General features: G+C 44.8%; 1 protein-coding gene and 1 pseudogene across 1 annotated transcript in view; both read right to left on the bottom strand.

Annotated features, from left to right (window-relative positions):
* Window positions 1-12,229: 12,229 nt before the first annotated feature.
* Window positions 12,230-19,252, bottom strand: part of LVRN (laeverin) — a 64,791-nt gene continuing 57,768 nt past the window's right edge. The window contains exons 19-20 of the mRNA XM_038551853.1: window positions 16,900-16,975; window positions 12,230-12,503 (exon numbers count right to left, since the gene is read on the bottom strand). Coding sequence (XP_038407781.1) covers window positions 12,363-12,503; window positions 16,900-16,975 — 217 coding nt within the window. The 3' untranslated portion in view covers window positions 12,230-12,362. The remainder of the gene's footprint in view (window positions 12,504-16,899; window positions 16,976-19,252) is intronic.
* LOC119874094 lies at window positions 14,797-14,961 on the bottom strand (annotated as a pseudogene).

The following is a 19,252-nucleotide window of genomic DNA, read 5'->3' as shown; positions in this document are numbered from 1 at the left end:
TTTGTTCATATTTTCTTCTGCTTTATGGTATATTTGTTCTCCCATGTGTTCTTTATCAGTTTTTTGTTATTTTTCTCCCAATGCCTCTGTGGAGGTTCCATATTGATCTTTTCTGATTATCTGGAGTCTTTGCCTGGTGGCCATTCTTTCTGAGATGGCTAGCTGATGAAGGATTATGGAAGAGGGACTGAGAGACCGGGTGATGAGCTAGGGGGAGCAAGTAGAGGTATGCTGACTTGGAAATCTTCCCACCAAGCCCCTGCTCTGAGCATAAGACTCTATATGCGCTCCTGGTTTACAAGTCAGCTTGGAATGCCCCTGGTCCTGTCACTGATAAACGCAAGTATGCACAGGGCCTACCTGCCATTCCAGGAACAAGGTAGCTTATTTGTTCAAGTCCCCATTCTGTTCCATTTTCTCTGTCACTCCATGCTGTCTCTCAGGCCCCAGGGATGCTCTGAAGACCTGTTGGAAGCTTGCAGTTCTCATGCTTTCCAGAGTTTCCAGCTCTATGCCATCTGGAAGACTGGGTATTGTTAAAGATCTGCAGAACTATACATTTGCTGTCCAATATCTTTCACAATTGGGTCCAAATTTCCTTTATTTAGCAGTAATTATTCATAGATTGTGTTTATCTGATTGCACTGTTTCCTAGGTGCACAGAATAATGATTTTAAAAATTTCTTTAAAAAGATTATTTATTTATTTGACAGAGAGAGAGATCATGAGCGGGGGGAGGGACAGAGGGAGAAGCAGACTCCCCACTGAGCAGGGAGCCTGATACTGGACTTCATCCCAGGACCCTGGGATCAGGACCTGAGCCCAAAGCAGGCACTTAACTGACTTAGCCACCCAGGTGCCCCCAGATTAATGAATTATCTCTGCTTAATATCCCCCACATCTTCCTGGCAAGCTTCACATTCGAACCTGGTTTCTCTCCTTTTGGTCCTTCATATCATGACCATAATGACATCCTCCCAAAATGGGGTCCCATTGTGTCGCTTTCATCTTCTAACACCTTAGCGATGCTTTGTGATCCTCAGCACGTTAGTCTTTCCATGATGTGATCTGAGTCTACTTTCCCAGCTCATTGTCACTGCCCCCTTCCATCAACCTGACTTCCATTAGCCATTCCTAAATGCCAGGAATGTTCCCACCACCAGAACCCACTTGGGTTTTTCTGCAGACACATTACTCAAGTAGTATAAGCACCCCTGCTTCTATGCTTCCAACTTGGATTTCTAGTTAGTTCTACACACACTTCTGTCCCCTACTGGATCCATAGGGCCTCTTTGTTCTACAGCTTGGGTCTCAGCAACCAGCACAAGGGGGGTCAAAGTATATATACTAACAGAAAAGCACAATTCCACATTGATCACTGGAAATGGTATTTTGGGCATCTGTTTCCTCTGAATCTGAGCAATACAAGGCACTTTCCAGGGTCTCATCCACTTCCCTAAGCTCTATTCCACCTTGCCTGGTTAAACTGGAACCTAAGGTTCAGTTCCTGCGTTACATAGGAAGAGTGAATCACCCAACAGTCCCTTCCCGTGAATCTTAGCTCCACAATATGTCCTTTTCTTTTACTACTGCCTCCACCTCAACCAATATAGTGTTGATCTCAAATTTGTGTTAAAAAAAAAAAAAAAAAAACACAAGCCAAAATCAAAAGACAACATATTCTTCTGTGTGTGTGTACAAGGAAATGTCATTAAGAACAATAGGTATCTCTGGAGTTTCATCTTACCCTTTATTGTTTCCCAACAATACTTACACATTTCCTAGGATAAACATATATTTTACAATTTTTTAAAGTAGTAATAAATATTTTAAAAGGTCTCAGAACAAACGCAGTTCTTACAGTCTGTGCAAAATAAATATATCCAGCAGATGGCGCAAAACCTTAAGCCAGAATTAAAATATCCTTTCCACTTCAAGAATGCCACGTGGGAGGCATGTTTCTTAGTGACCAAGGACCAGTTCAAATGGACACTGGCTCCAGAATTTTCACATGTCTTAAGTATAATTTGTTTGATCTCTTCTACAGCCATAGATGAATCATTTCAGAGGTAAATGAGGGGCTCTGAGAAGGGCATGTGTAGGATCTGCAGAGGCTGTAGAGCAAGACGATTTGCATAGATCTGTCAGGAATGAACAAGCTAGATGTCAGTGTGATGTCTCCCCTGGAAAGGGCTTTGGAAACAAGGTAGTACATCAGTTTTCAAACATAGTTTTTAGATTGTTCTCTAAATCAACCTCAACGTGTGAGACCAATAGAACTGGAGCTATCTTAATGAAATGGAGTTTGGGGTCAAGAGCCATGCTGGGTCTTCCTTCCCCCCGCCCCTCCTCTCCCATTGGTGGCCAACACAATCAAGAATTGGCTATTCTTCATCAATAGCTATAGAATCCATAAAATACTCCCAAGAAGCCCTAGAGAAAACCACTAATGCAGTGCAGTACTTTCAAGTTACCAGTGAGAAAAAGGAAGGCTCAGAGGAGTCTTCCCAATTAAAAACAGGAAAAATAGGGGTGCCTGTGGCTCAGCTGGTTAAATGTCTGACTCTTGATCTCAGGGTTGTGAGTTCAAGCACCATGTTGGGCTCCAAGCTGAGTGTGGAGCCTACTTAGAAAAAAATAAATGAGAAAAATATATAAAAAGAAAAAAATCATTAATTGCTTCCAAAGGAAAAAAAATCAATAGACACTCAAAATGCATCAACACTCTCAGCACTAATATTTTGCACAAATTTGGCATTTGCAGTTAGAATTTGTATTACATTAAATGTCTGATATTGTAAACTTTGAATTCATTTAAATCCTTTCTATGGCTGCACATGGCTCATGAAAACTACAGGAACAGAGCATTTCAGCTAAAGCTGGCTTTCATGAGTAATATAAGCGTATTCATATTTACATATGTAACGCTTATTTCTATCAATAAAGTGTCCTTAGGCTATATTTCCTGTATATTTTATAACTTCTTCAAGGTTTTCTTTAAGTAATCTCTACACCCAACATGGGCCCGAACCCACAACCCCAAGATCAAGAGTCACCCGTTCTTCTGATTGAGCCGGCCAGCCACCTCTGTAATCTATACCTTTTTAATGCAATCGTAAGCCATAGCAAATGATGGTTTGACAGCATGAAGCTAGTTATTTTAGAACCTCAACCATTCCCTAAAAATCTATGTAAATACTGTTTGCGGAGTGGACAACAACCTATTTAAATGCACTTACCTTGAGTTTCTTTTCAGTACAAGTCCAAATTTTACTTTTTTTATACAAATCATTCTGAAAAGGTTTTCTTTTGTTTTGAATGGCCCTGTCTGCATAGAGCCTTGCCCGTGTTTCCAAGAGCTGCTGACACCCTGTAGTACGGCCCGCAGGAGTGTGTGCGGATTAAAAGCTCTTGGATGAGGGAATCCCTGGGTGGCGCAGCGGTTTGGCGCCTGCCTTTGGCCCAGGGCGCGATCCTGGAGACCCGGGATCGAATCCCACGTCGGGCTCCCGGTGCATGGAGCCTGCTTCTCCCTCTGCCTCTCTCTCTATCATAAATAAATAAAAATTAAAAAAAAAGCTTTCGGATGAGGTTTGTCAGCATATAACAGTATCTTAACCCGTGTCCTAAATTAAAAGGTAAAGAAAATCCCAAAGTAAATGAGGTTTGGCAGTAAGCAGGGTGGGTTTTACGTTCTGGCTCCTGCCTCTGCTGGTGCGGGGCCGTGAGCCGGGGATCTGAACGATGACACAGGCCTGGGCCGGGACCTAAGCGCCCGCCGGCAGCTCCGAGTCTAGCTCCTAGTTTTCGGCGGCGGCGGGGTTAGGACGGGACTCCGCGCGCCGCAGCCTGGCTTTGGCCGCTCTGCCAGCAGGGGGCGCTGCGCGTCGCGGGAAGGCCTGCGGGAGGCCAGCTCCTGAGGGGGCCGCTGGATTCCAGTTCTGGGCACAGGCCCCCCTGGTCTCCCCGACCCAGCCTGGTGTGTCCCCTCAGAATACCAGCCCCGCTGGCCAGGGCCCCCTCCTCGACCTGGCCTCGCCCTGCCCAGGAGGGCTAGCTATTTCTTGCAGGGTTCCCCACCCCACCTTTGGTGTCTTCTCCTTGTTACTCTTTTACCTTTTCAGTTCCTTATATGCTATTTTTTTGAAATGATAAATTCTCTCTTTTTTTAAAAAAGATTTTATTTATTTTTTCATGAGAGACACACACACACAGAGGCAGAGACACAGGCAGAGGGAGAAGCAGGGAGCCCGATGTGGGACTCGATCCCAGATTCCAGGATCAGCCCGGGGCTGAAGGCACACGCTTGACCACTGAGCCACCCAGGGATCCCTGATAAATTCTCTCAATCCAAAAAGAGCAGACGCAGTTCCCGCTTTCCTGATTGAACCCTGGCGGCTGGCAGCAGTCTCCCACAAAATAGACTCTCAAGGTGGGATGCTGATCACGCAGGTGGCCTTGGACACAGCGCTGACACCAGCTGTTAACTGGGTTGATTACAATGAGCAACCTAGCGAATGAAACAAGTACCTTCAGGGACTCGGTGGCTGCTGGGGTTAGCCACTGTCATTGCAAGGAGGTGGGGTGGCATGGCTCCTTCTGAGTACACTGGATGCTTAGGGGGAGAAAAATGACCAGCCCAGGTAGTAGTCGGAGAACCAGAGAACCTCAAAGACACTTCGAGAAGAAGCTCTTAATTCTTGTAGCTGCTCTACAAGAAGCAGCATTTCCTAGTTGAATTCACAGGCTTCCAGGCCCAGATGGAGAGAGTCAGGCTATTGACTGAGGAAGAATGAGACCCTGAGATTTGGGATGAGGACACCTGGGTGGACTCTAATGAAACAGAATATCCTACTCCTGCCCCCAAATTCTACATTCCAGTAACTGCAACCTTTGTCCTTTACCCCCAGCCCTAGAGGGAGAGCTGCTTTCAGAGTTCTAACTTGGGCCTCCTTTGCTTTTTCACTCGTCTTCATCCCTAACATTAGAAATCATCTTGGTAGAACAAAGAAACTGGTCTGGTTTCTGTTTTTCTGGCTGGATCCTACTGGACACACTGTCTCAGGGTATTTTGAGGATAAGACGAAACATGTAGAGCATATAGCTCAGTAAATGGCTCGCAGGGGGTCCTCGACAGGTGTCTTCCTGCTGATCACAACTTTTTCTCCTGTATCACATGACTTCTGGTGGGTGGGTCAAACTTGTCTCTCTATTTATTGATATAGGGAGTGTATTTCTCTAAAATCTGGGGATGTGTTGGAGCAGAGGCAGGGAGAGATGAGGGACAACATCAACCTTCCCCAAGAAATAAGTACTCTCGGCCTGCCCAGCTTTTGCAGAAGCTCATAAATACGGAAGCCCCATTAGGAAGGCTGCTCGCTGTTGAAATCCAAGAGACATCTTCTGAAGGAAACCATACCTGTCCTCTGTTATGGGGCATTCTTAGGATAACTTCCTGAAGGGGGCCTCAGACCCTTGGCATGACTAAGGATTGTTCCAGTTCACAGGAACTGATGAATCTCTCAGACTATGTTGATCTCAAGTAATAGATGCTAACATTGAGGGGCCATTCTAAGTCATAGGGTGATCATTGCACTGAGGGCAGAAAAAAGAAACTCATGCAAACATCAAGCTTAGCCCCCCTTCACTTCTCTGGTCTGTATCTATGTACTACTAGGGTTCAGGACGCAGCAAGTCATCAAAATAGAACACTTGCAGCAGTTTGGCATTATTTGTAGGAGACCGTCGAGAGAAAGGTTGCCTCTGCCTTATCTCTGTTGCTATTGCCTTTTCATGGCAAAAAAAGAAAAAGAAAAAGGAGAAGAGAGAAAGAAAGAAAGAAAGAAAGAAAGAAGAAAGATAGAATAAAGAAAGAAAGAAAGAAAGAAGAAAGAAAGAAAGAAAAAAGACAAGAAAGAAAAAGAAAGACAATAAGAATTACTCCTCCTTCCTTCCTTCTTACTTCCGCCCGCCCTCCATCCATCCCTCCCGCCATCCCTCCCGCCCTCCCACTACACATCCAAGAAAGAAAGAAAGAAAGAAAGAAAGAAAGAAAGAAAATTAATGTGTGGTTCATTCTAAGACAGTATGTTCACACACATACTAGTTATGCACACGCCCCTACCTATGCTGCATTCTACATACACACCTACACAAACAGCCTCTTTTTACAAAATACATTTTTAGCAAAGAAAGTAAGTTATAATAGACTTTTAAGGATACATTTTAGAAGGTACTTGGGTGGCTTAGTCAGTTAAGCATCTGCTCACATCATGATCTTTGGGTCCTGGGATGGAGCCCTGAGTCTGGCTCCCTGCTCAGTGGGGAACCTGCTTCTCCCTTTGCCTCTCCCCACCATTCCTGCTCTCTTTCTCAAATAAACACAATCTTTTTTTTTTTTTAAAGATACAGTTTGGATAGGAAATTTTTCTTTCTTTTCTTTTTTTTTTTTTAAGCAGGCTCCACACCCAGCATGGAGCCCAACGTGGGGCTTGAACTCAAGACCCTGAGATCAAGGCCTGAGCTGAGATCAGGAGTCAGACATTTAACTGACTGAGGAACCCAGGTGCTCCAGTTAAAGTTTCTATTTAAAAAAACCCCATAATTTATTATTTTGAACACCTTGATTTAAAAATATTAATGTTTAAAATAGAGCAGGAGTCTCTATTTTTCATTCCATGCCTCTCAATCCCATTTGGAATTCTGAAGCTGTGTTACAGCACACAGGTCAAACTAGTTTTTATTCATCTAGTTTGATTTTCTCCAATGAAGGAAGTTAACAGTAGAACCTGGTATATGGACTTCGCAGAGTGTTTTTATTAAATCAAGAGAGTCATACTTAAGCATACGCGGCTCTATAGCAGGTATTGTATGCTCTACAGCCTCTAGACTTATGTACCACTTATCAGTAGTTGTGTGAAATGGCACTATATAGTTCAGGTATTGCTATAGCATAGATTAAGTCAAGTTGTTGCCATAGTGGCTTCAAAGTTGCATTCATTCACGTATACAAAGCTTTTCCGAAAGAAAGACTCGGTTCAGTTTTAAGTTTTAATAACTTCGGAAGCATAAATGCTACACACTTACCTACCTTGGGATTCCTGCTGGGCGACCGGGGTAAGCGCAAAATTACACCCCTGGCCCTTTGCCTCCTACCTACGCCGCTCTCCGCATCTAGAGAGCACATGTGCGGTGTCACTTCCACAAATCCTATCCGCCCTAAGTAACCAAACACACCATTCGCACGCAGGAGCAACGTCTCCAGACCCACCTACAGGCTAACCCAGCTCAGGACCAGGGCCCTTCTCCTGGATAAAACTTCTCCCACGAGGCACTTCCCTGGCCAGCCTTGCCGGCTCGGGCCCGTCTGTGCGCCTTGGGCAAAGCCGCCTGGTGGCCGTTCCCCTCCCTAATGCATTTAACTGCACCAACCCCACACCCACACCCCGGGACCTTCTCCCTTCTCCGTGACATTCCCTTGTTCACTGACCCTCTCAACCGCCAATTCCCTTTCTGTCATTCCACCCCTAACTCTTCCCTCTGCAGCGCCACCCCGTCTAATGTCACCTCTCCTCACGCCCCTAGGGGCGGCTTCTTGGGCAGTGGCCCCTTTCTAAACCTCTCCATGCCTCGGCCTCCCTCCTGTCTGCCTGTCTCCCGGGTTCGCGGTCAACCGTCTAGAGTCAGGCAGAAGCAGCCCTCCTCGCCAGCCCCCCGGAAAAGCAGAAACGAGTGATGCTTCTCCCACTAGTTGTCAGGGTCAACCTGGCCTCAACCCTGGTGGCCACGGGATTGGGGACGGGGCCTTAATCCACTCAGGTTCCACCAGGACCTCAGAGGCTTCAAGTGGCCGCCGAGGCCTCGGCAGTCTCGGGCCTCCGTCCAGCGCCAGATGGCCTCGGTGGCCCAGGTGGCCCAGGTGGCCCAGGTGGCCCAGGTGGCCCTCCAGAACGAGCAGACCAGGGCGGGGCCTGCATGTGCCTCATGGAAGATGCTGTCACCACATCAGTGAAACAGGTGCAGTTGAGGCCGACTACACCCCGATGGGGGCAGCCCCCGCTAGCCACACGGCTCCCCCTCCTAGCCCGCGCCTAACCATCCGCATGCAATTAATGGTGGCCCCTTGTGCTCTCCGATTCGTCCAGGAACCAGGTCGCGGAGTGTCGGGGATCTGCCAACCAACTCCTCCTACGTCCCTACTCCCGCTTGCCCACTTCCGAGGGACCCCAGGGCGCCCCTACTCAGCAGGAAGTAGCCAGATCTGAACGGACGCCCTATACCAAGAGGATCGGAATGTTGGGCCCGCAGGATGAAGGGGGATCGGGAGGATCCAACCAAGGTGGATCGGACCCTCCACCTTGTCACCCTGGCCTCGGGACTTTCCGGCCACCAGCGGACCGCCGAGGCCACGTCATCAGGGGGAGAGAGGACCTGCGCGGGAAACCGGGACCGCACCCCGCCCAGACCCCATATTAGGGCATGGGCAGTTACCGCCCCACACGGATTCCACCAGTACTGTGCCTAATACCTATCACCCCGAGCGGACGCAACCCCTGCCCCTCCCCGCAAAGAGCTCGCCTGCACCCCCTTAGGGCGCGACTTCCCCGTCCCCGTCCCCGTCCCCGTCCCCCTCCCCTGCGGCCGCGGAGCCCCGAGAGCCCGAGAGCCCGAGAGCCCGTCCAGCAAAAGCCTGCCTCCACCCACCTTTGCCGGCCTCTCTCTTTCATTTCACTACCAACCGGATCCAACCTGACAACATACAAGTTTCAAATAAACTGTATTTGAAAATTTAGTATTTACATTTATTTTACATTTATATAGTTTTAATTTTGAGTAATAATTTTCTTTGTATTTTAAATTCCTAAAATACATTTTTTAAAAAAATTCATTTGAGAGAGAGACAGAGCACAAGAGCACAAGCCGGGAGGAGGGAGGAAGGGAAGGGAGGAGGGGGAAGGTGCAGAGGGAGAGGGAGAAGCAGGCTCCCCACTGAGCAGGCCCCACGTGGGGCTCGATCCCAAAACTCAGGATCATGACCTGAGCTGTAGGCAGATGCTTCACCGACTGAGCCACCCAGGAGCCCCACTCCCTCTGGTTTTAAGATGGAAAATATTGGCTGAAACAAGACACTAAGCTTTGGGCCAACTTATGTTTTCAGTTTGTGCTTGTTGAAATGCTTAACGGATAAGCTGTAGGACTCTGACTGGCTATTACCAAATTTGAATGAAAAAATGGTTTGAAAGAAAAATATGTTGCAGTTTTGATTTAAAAGAAAGATTCTTGTGTTTATTTTTAAATTTAGTTTATTTAATCACACATTGGTAGAAAAGTTGAAATTACAAGAAAAAATGTATTTTTTCCCAAATCCTTTTTTTTAAGATTTATTTATTTATGATAGACCGAGAGAGAGAGAGAGAGAGAGAGAGAGAGGCAGAGACACAGGAGGAAGGAGAAGCAGGCTCCATGCCAGGAGCCTGATGTGGGACTGGATCCTGGGACTCCAGGATCCCGCCCTGGGCCAAAGGCAGGCGCCAAACCACTGAGCCACCCAGGGATCCCCTTTTTCCCAAATCCTTAAGAGGAAGTTCTCCCTTGATGCCCTATTCACCCCTTGTCGTGTATTAATTTTCCAACGGTGACAGGTATGTTACACTTAGATAGGAAACATCCTTGTTTGGTTATCCAAACACTTTCTTTGGCTCTGCCATCCTGCACCAAGCTGCTCCCCACTGCATAGACTCCTCCTTGGCTCACCCCAGCTCTTCCTTTTTTTTTTTTTTATGATAGTCACACAGAGAGAGAGAGAGAGAGAGAGAGAGAGAGAGGCAGAGACACAGGCAGAGGGAGAAGCAGGCTCCATGCACCGGAAGCCGGACGTGGGATTCGATCCCGGGACTCCAGGATCGTGCCCTGGGCCAAAGGCAGGCGCTAAACCACTGTGCCACCCAGGGATCCCTTTTTTCTTTTTTTTAAAAAAGATTTTATTTATTTATTCGTGAGACACACACAGAGAGGCAGAGACACAGGTGGAGGGAGAAGCAGGCTCCCTGTGGGGAGCCCAATGCAGGACTCAATCCCAGGACCCCGGGGTCACACCTTGAGCCAAAGGCAGACAGATGCTCAACCGCTGAGCCACCCAGATGGCCCTATGCATCTTGTTAACTTTATTCTAGAGTAAACAGTGTAAAGCAAACTGGGTACACTGGATGGGTCAGAGAAATTGTTTTATAGTCAGACTGCATTTATACCATTTACACAAATCTATATCAGTTACTGTCCCTGACTTATTGTTATCACAGTAATCAATCAATAATTACTTCATTTTATACTAAGTCCAAGCACAATTTAATAAAATGTAATGCCTGTCTGGAATAACCAGCTTCATTCGTCTAAGAGAAAAAGTACATTATTTAATATTCTTTTTCATATTTAGAGGAAAAACTATTAATCAAATATTTTGGCATTTGATAAGCACTTTCAGTGTGGCTTAGTTACTACAGAAGCTAAGATGTAACCAGATTTTTATTTCCAACAGATGGCCTGGAGCACCGAGCCTAGGTGCTCCTCTGGTGGGCTCAGGCAGTAGTGGCATCACCCACACCCGGTGACCAGTGTCAGAGCCTCTGAGTGCACTTGGATCGACAGCACAGCAGGGTGGCAAGACTTCAGACAGAAGGCAGGCAAAGGTTACCCCATGGAAAGGGAAAAGAGAGCCCAAGGGAGACAAGAAGGGAGTGGAGGAGGAGAAAGAGCAAAGCAAGAGAAAAGATGCGTGGCATGGTTATGGTAACTTGAGACTGCAATAGAAGGACGTTTAGGAAACAGAACGAATGTTCTAGAAAGCGCCAGAACATACCTCACACATAACAATACACATGGTGATATTTTTATTGTTTAGGTTTTTACATTTCTAAATCAAAAGAAAATGCTCTCTGACCTATGACCCATGGTTGAGTCGGAGGAGGTGGGGCTTTGGTTGGTTTTCAGGGCCACAACTCAGTGGCCTCCTGCTCATTCAGAGAGCAGCTTCTCCTGAAGTGATTACAAAAGCAAACTCTCATCTTGCGTTTTCATTTGTGGCTGCATCAACTGACACGAGAGAGAGGGAAACACTTTAGATCACATTGCCTTGAGTTTATGCGATGTATTTAAAGCCTTTCAGCTAACACAGCTCTTAAATCTTTACATCACTCTGAGGTAGATCGAAGATCTGAAGCTTTACCGCCTCCTCTACAAAAACAAAAGCCAAAGCAAAACACAGAATTAAATCAAACACACACAAAGTTGAGAGTAGGGTGATTGGCCTTAGCCATCCTGATTTAATCCGGTGTAACAGAACGAAGTCAATTCCACGAACTGTAAACTGGGGACCGTGTCTGGAGTTGTCCCACCTGCAAGCCAGTTCCATTTGGTCAATTGAAACCACATTTCCCGCTGTCCCCTGAGTGCAAAGCCGTAAAGATTCTGCTTTGGTGAGCCTTTTAGTTCTCTTTATTTGGCTACTTCCTTTTGCACTGAAGATCAGTGCCTAATTGCTGCTGTCTCTTGACATCATTATTTTGGGGCATCAACTTGCGCCCTAATGAGTACCTGGGCCACAGGTGGGGACGCAGCCTGAGCTTCTGGGCAGAGCCCTCCTGTCATCCCATCCGAAGGGCGCTTCGTGGGTCCTGCCATTCTGGCTCTTTGTGTGACACCCTCAGGTTCAGGAGCCTGGAAAGCGGGGCGCAGTGTGACAGGCACTGCGAGGAGACAGACATGGGCAGACGACGCATTTCTGGCCCTGAAGGCACTTCACAGGGCTCATAAAATCATCTGTTCCTTCTTTGTAAAAGTGGGTTTCCCTGGCTTTTCTATGTTCTAGTGCGTATTGTTTTTCTGGCTTCTGTTTCTTTACACTGTGGTGTTGTTTGCTCATTATGCTTTCAAATATTGCCCTAAATAAACCCCAGGGTGTTGCAAATCTGAATTTCCCTCAGCATAGACTGTGCTCAGTTAGCCAATGATTTAATAGTCCACTGCCTTTCACAACAGAATAAGCAAGACTTTCTAAGGTGAATTTGTTTTTATGAGGCACTTCAAGTCAACTCTGGTTTCCTAGCCCAACAAGAAGTGAAATTTCCCCCAGAAATACAGCAGGCTTGGTAAATCCTGGGCGACTGCAGAGTCTCGGGGCCAAATGTGACAGCAGGGGAAGAACAGGAAATATTCCCCGGAGCAAAAGCGATTTTTGCCCGGAGCAAAAGCGATTGACACACAAATAACAAAACATGCGGTTTTCCAGACTCACTAAGTATTGAGAGACAAAAGTGTGAGCAAAACCCGTTAGAGCAGGCAGGGGGGCGCCGGAAGTGGCCACTGGGTTATGTGTTTTTCCGAAGCCATGCCGTCATCCTGGCATTTCGCATTCTGTTCTCCAGATTTTTGTTCTTTATTGTCTGTAATTTGGCATGGACTGTGAGCCTCTGGTGCTCCTCCAACATGTTGCTGAAAAACTGCTGCAGCTGAAAGCACCAAGGGACGGAGGGTCAGTGCACGCTCACGTCTCATTGAGGCGAAGTGAGGCAAGGTCAGGCTGAGTAGCAACAGGCTCTGCCCAGGCCCGCGGCAGCCGCAGCCGCAGCCGGAGGAAGGCGCCCTCCCGGGCTGAGTGCCCCGAGGAGACCGTGGCTGAGAACATGTGCCGGCGACCACACCTCGCCTGAAGAATCAGATGCACACCAGAAGCCCCAGGGAGTGCGAACTGCACCTGTTTTATTCCCTGCTCTGACCCCAGGCACAGAGTGGGTGCTCGGTAATGACCTAGGGAATGCGTGCTGGGTATTACGCTAGATTTGTGGACAGAGACGCAGTGAGACGGTCTCTTACCTGGCAAGAAGCTTTGCAACTGCCAAAGCTCAAAAGTGGCACATAACATCTGTGCTTTTACAAGTGTGATCCTTTATTTAAGAACATTTAGATAGTGGGTTTGCCCACCGGCTAGATTCCTTCACTGATTCACCTCAAGCATTTAGTTATGGGAACATCTGGCACAATATTATGTAAAAGCCAGACCCCAATGAACTAATAAGTCATAATCTAAAAAATCTATTTCTATGTCATTGGATTAGAACTTATTTTTTTCTTTCAACTTTTTATTTAAATTCTAGTTAGTTAACATATACCGTAATATTGGTTTCAGGAGTAGAATTGAGTGATTCATCTTGTAGATTTAACACCTGGTGTTCATCGTAACAGGTGCCTTCCTTAATGCCCATCCCCCATTTAGCCCATCCCCCATACACCTCCCACCATCAACCCTCAGTTTGTTCTCTATTGTTAAGAGTCTCTCACGATTTACTTTCCTCTTTTTTTTTCTTACCATGTGTTCATCTGTTTTCTTTCTTAAAGTCCACATGAGTGAAATCATACCATATGTGTTGTTCTCTAACTTATTTCGCTTAGCATAATACACTCTGGCTCCATTCATGCGGTTGCAAATGGCAAGATTTCATTCTTTTTGATGGCTGAGTAATATTCCATCACACACACACACACACACACACACACCCCACCTCTTTTATCCATTCATCAGTCAGTGGACATTTGGGCTCTTCCCACAGTTTGGCTATTGTTAATAATGCTGTTATAAACATTGGGGTGCATGTACCCTTCGGATCTGTATTTTTTTTATCCCTTGGGTAAATGTCTGGTAGTGCAATGGCTGGACCATAAGGTAGTTTTATTTTTTAACTTTTTGAAGAAACCACAATTTTCCTGGATTAGAATTTAGAACATTAGATGACAGTGTACCTATACCAGCTCACAAAATGCCACTTAAACCCTAATGTACTTGAAATTGAGAAGTAATAGGGCCATCTAACTTAATTACCATGTAAAAGAAAAGTAAGTTTCCAGGACAGAGTAGGCTAAGGAACCAGAAACCAGTCTCCAGCCCTCTCCCACACCTGCCCACATCTGCCTGCAGTGGGAACCTCCCACCCACAGCCCTCTACAGTGCAGGTGTGTGGGAGGGGATTTGGGGTTTGTGGGATGGTCGGTGGGGCTTTGTGTGTGCTGGAGAGCATGAGGCCAGGCTCCAGCCCGGTGAGTATGCAGACCCAAGCAAGAGCTGCAGAGAGTGTATAGTCTCCGTGCTGCTCTAGAGGCAGAAAGGACTAATGAAACTTCTCATTTTCTTTTTAATAATTATTTTCGATATGATCACGTGAACATATAGATCATGGCAGGATTCTTGGTGATTAAAAAGTTTTTGACAAGGATATTCATAGTAGCTAATTTACTTGTTTTCAAAATGGCAAAAATGCCACCACTGCTAAACATATTTTTACATTATTTTTAAAAAAGAAACTATCAGTGATTATAGAGTTTTTTGGAACTTTGGGGACTGCTAAATTTTTATGCACCTCGTTCATTCATTAAACAACAAAAACACCTCACCAGGTTCTGTAAACACAGAGATGACCTGATGCTCTTCAGAAGATGCCAACACAAACTCAGCCTCCATTCTGGAGCTTTCCTTCCTTCGGGCATGTTTGAGTATGCCCTTCACTCTCCTGTCCACGGAATCCCTGATAAATCAGGTCCCTGCAGCTCAATCTCAAGCAGGCCAAAACCCACACAGAGATAATTCCTTTAGGAATTACTGATTCTTCCTCTCTCATAATAATAACTACATAGCTGACTGCTTCTCTCTTTTTTATTTTGGCTCAGGATCAAACTTCAGGACTCTGTGACCTACATGTTTTTTGTTTTATTTGCTGGAGCAGAGGAGTTGATTTTCCTTTCCTTTTCTTTTTTTTTTAAACCAGGTTAATTTGTGAAGTGGATGGAGCAAGCTCCTATTGCATCTCCCTGCTCCAAAAAGCCATGTAATATATTATTGGATGGAGAATGTATTAGATATTAAGCTGTTAAGAACAGATACCACACCTGATCTCAGCCAAAAGGCCAAGAAGCAATTGATTTTCCTGTCTTATTTACAGAGGCCCTTTCTGGTTTGTATTAATATAGTTCTGGGCCACATGTTTAATTTGCACTCATGCATTTTTTTCAAAAACATTTACTGAAATCAACTGAGATGAAATTGATGGACAATAAACTGAATTCTCTTGAAGTGTACAAGTGAGCGAATTGTGATCACTGTATACACCCATGAAACACATAGCCACGGTCAAGATACAGTAAAGTACACTTCCACCACCCACAGATTCCTTTGCAATCCAGCTCTCCCTCTATCCCAGGCAATCACCAAGCTGCCTTTTGTCACTAGAGGTGATATCTGGCATTTCCTAGAATGTATCTGTTTTTTTTTTATCTCAGCATAATCATCTTGAGATATATCCATGTTATTACACAAATTCTTTTTTTTTTTTAAATTGTAGGATAGTATTCCCTGGTGTGGATATATTATAACATTTTCCTTATCTATTCACCTATTGATGGATGTTTGGATGGTTTCCAGATTTTGGCTAATGTGAATAAAGCTGCTGTGAGCCTTCATGTACAAGTCTTTGCATGGATATAGTTTTAATTCCTCTTGAGTAAAAACCTAAAAATAGAATGGTTAGGTCATATGTGTCTAAATAACATTTTAAAACACTATTTTCCATAGTAGTTGTACCATGTACCATGTACCTTCTCACCCAGAGGCAGAAAAAGAGAGTTCTGGTTGCGCAAGTGTTTGCCAGTGTTTGTTGGTGTAAATCTGTCTCATTTTATCCATGCTACTAAGTGTAGAGAGGTTGTGTTTAATAGATATTTTTTTTTGGCCCTTTAACTTGCTTTCTGGTTATAGGATCCCCTTTTTCTTTCCAAAACTACTCCTCCCCTATCCCAGGGCTTGTGGTTTGGGTGGGGCTGGCTCCAGAGTGGGCACATGATCCACTCCCACCACAGTGATACAAGTGACCCAAGTAGGACCACAACCAGAGTCATTCCACAGGGCTGGGACTTGAACTTGGGTGAGCAAGGACTCTTCCTTCTGCAACTGAGGGCACTGAGGATGACATAAGCCTGGAGCCACGTTTGCCTCCTGTGGAAAAAGCCAGCCTAAGAAGAAATTCAGCCCAGGAGAAAGCAGAGCCTAGAAATGGCAAGCTCTGGGGGTGCCTGGCTGGCCCAGTTGGCTGCGCGACTCTCAATCTCACGGTTTGTGATTTGGAGCCCCACACTGGGTGTAGAAATGACTTTAAAAATAAAATCTTAAAAAAAGTAAAAGAAATAGCAAGCCCCTTGTTAGTTTCTAGAATATAGGTATGACTAAAACATGGTTTCCCTCCTCAGGTTGCTCAGGATAGCCTCAGGCAGTAGACACATTACACACCCATGATATAGGTATTCACAGGAGATCGGGGAGCATGCAGGAGGAGAGGGTGTAAATCAGTTAATTGAAAGATTCCTAGAACAGGTGGTTGGAAGCAGGGTCTTAAAGGATAACTTGGACATCCAAGGATAGGCATGGTGAAGTCACCCAAATCAGAAGGTAGAGTGTTTCCAAAACCTGGAAAATGTGAAACAACACCACAATTTAGGAAAATCTATAAGAGGAAAAGTATTTGGGAGTGTCTCTCATGTCCTCCTACACTCAGTGGTGAGGCAGGCAAAAGATGAAGCCAGAGAAGCAGACAGGGGCCAGGTTATAATGAAAAGATTTAAAATGTCTTCTAAAAATTCAGATGAGTTACTGAAGCTTTGACAGCAGGGCAAGGACTGGCAGCAAGATGAGGGCTGGGAATAGAATGAAAAACCATTTCCTGCTCACAGTGAAAAGAACACCACCAGGAGCACGGAATATAATAATTCAAATAAGCCTGTTCTTTTTCATTTCAGCAACTCCAAATTACATTAAAAAATGGCTTCTAAATTATCATTATAATTCACAATATCCTCAGTACTTACCTCTGTGATCTGTAAATCTGTACTTATGGTTCTCCCTATTATATACATTAGAGTAACCAGTGATTGTGTTCCATACCTGCAAAGCAACAAGATGCTAATCAGGAGCAGAAAACGTTTTGCAAGATAAAGCTATACTTTATATAGCAGGTAAATGCTAAGTGCACAGCCCCCATTGACTGCTATCTCACAAATGTAAGCAGAATCATGTACGAACTAGTTTAGCTTCACAATTTAACAGGAAATCTATTATCTAGAAAATTTTATCAGTCATAAGGAAATATTTATACAGTTTAATATCAATTTGTGTACACATAGTTCTGAAAGCTTTATTCAAATATAAAAAGCTCTTCTTAAAAACAACTGTTTTTATCTTTTTAAATGAGGTGGTTAAAATAGATGTCATGTACCTCAAACTAAGACCACTTATATTGGTTAAGTACATATGCAAATTATGCCCCTTAAAAAACTAATTAATATGGGATCAGTTTCAGAAACTCTGGCTAACCTACTCTGAAAGCTTAAATTTTGTATTTGTATATGCTTTTTGGAGAGAGGATCCATGTCTTTGAATATTCTCAAAATGTTGGTGATCACTGAAGTGCTAAGTGTTCTAGCTCTACTTCTCCTCCCTCAAAGAGGCATAGGGACTGAAACGTCCCCTCCAGCTTAGCGTCCTTAATATCCAACAAGGATCATCCAGAAAAAAACCATGAAACACTGTTAAGGAAAAACACCAGATACATACCTGCCCAAAGCGTTGCTGTGGTTAAAAAGGTAAATAAAGACTTTTGGATGCATTAAAGAAGAAAGAAAATTAAAACAGCGTTAATGTTCTGGACGGAACAAGAAAGGATTGCACTGCCACTCTGTTCTATTGATTATTGATAGTTAATACACACTATTTTTTTTTACACACAATTGACTTACTTGCAAAATGTATCCTTGAAGTTAAAAAATCACAGGAGTCAATGCTGGCATAATATCCAAACAAAGGTGAGAGAAAACAGTGCTTTTATTCTTTTTTACGTTCTGAGCTCTAATGTGAGCTGTTTCTAGTTGAGCAAAGCAAAGGACAAGAGAGAGTCTCCATATAAACACACTTGTTTCTATAGGGAAAGAGGACTCCTTTCTTTTTTTTTTTAATTTTTTTTTTTATTGATTTATGATAGTCACACAGAGAGAGAGAGAGAGAGAGAGGCAGAGACACAGGCAGAGGGAGAAGCAGGCTCCATGCACCGGGAGCCCAACGTGGGATGCGATCCCGGGTCTCCAGGATTGCACCCTGGGCCAAAGGCAGGCGCCAAACTGCTGCGCCACCCAGGGATCCCCAAGAGGACTCCTTTCTATAGGGAAAGAGCTACTCCTTAGCTCCCTATTTTTATTGGCCAGGTATTAAAAGTGTGAAACAACTCAAGAAATCTGGCAAAATTTGAAAGGAAAAAAAAAGTAGAAAATACCTAAGGCCCAAATGTGTGATTTTCTACCAGGCAGAAGAGGAACACTACCCTGAAAGGCAGATCTGGGTTTGAAGTGACCTTGGACAACTCGTAACTTGGAAAGACAAGACTAACATACAGTGAGAAGCATTGTTCTGGAGAGGAAAGGAGATGCTGTGTGTTGAAACACCTACCAGAGTTTCTGGCACACTTTGTCCCTTCCTGTTCTCTCAAGTTTCAAGAGGAGGTTTTTTTTTTTTTTTTTTTTTTTTTTTAAGACATATTTATTAATAAGAGAGAGAGAGAGCATGAGCACGTGTGTAGGGGGGTGAGGGGATAGGCAGAGGGAGAGAGAGAATCCCAAGCAGCTCCAAGCTGAACACAAAGCCCCATGTGAGGCTCGATCCCAGGACCATAAGATCATGATCTCAGCCAAAATCAAGAGTCAGACTCTTAACCAACTAAGCCACCCAAGCACCTCCTCTTGAGGAGGTATTTTTGAGACAGAGAAGATCTGCCCCTCTGGTTGAGACAGCAATCACCGAAATATTACTGAACAAAAATAGATACATTCCAAACAGTTTATCCTGCCAGTGGTCAGATACAGGCTAATTAATACAAAGACCAGAGCCAACCTGCATCAGTAGAGTTACTGTTTTAAAAAATTGGTAACATTCCATGCTAGTGTGGGCACAGGAATTTGGGCCACTCTCATCTGGCTCACCTTCTGTCTCTCTCCTTTCTCGAATTTCTCCTCCCTTCCTATTTCTTCCCCTGCCACATTTGATTTCCTGTGGCAAACATGGCCAGCAGGCAGGCATGGGAACACCAAAGTATCCAGGCAGATCCAGTGACAGGCGGTGGGCATGGGCTGTTCAGAGCTTGGGTGCACCTCTCCATAACACCTGACTTCTCTC

This window comes from Canis lupus, chromosome 11 (assembly GCF_011100685.1).
Source record: "Canis lupus familiaris isolate Mischka breed German Shepherd chromosome 11, alternate assembly UU_Cfam_GSD_1.0, whole genome shotgun sequence".
NCBI classification, from domain to species: Eukaryota; Metazoa; Chordata; class Mammalia; order Carnivora; family Canidae; genus Canis; species Canis lupus.
This window is presented reverse-complemented; position numbering and strand designations above follow the sequence as displayed.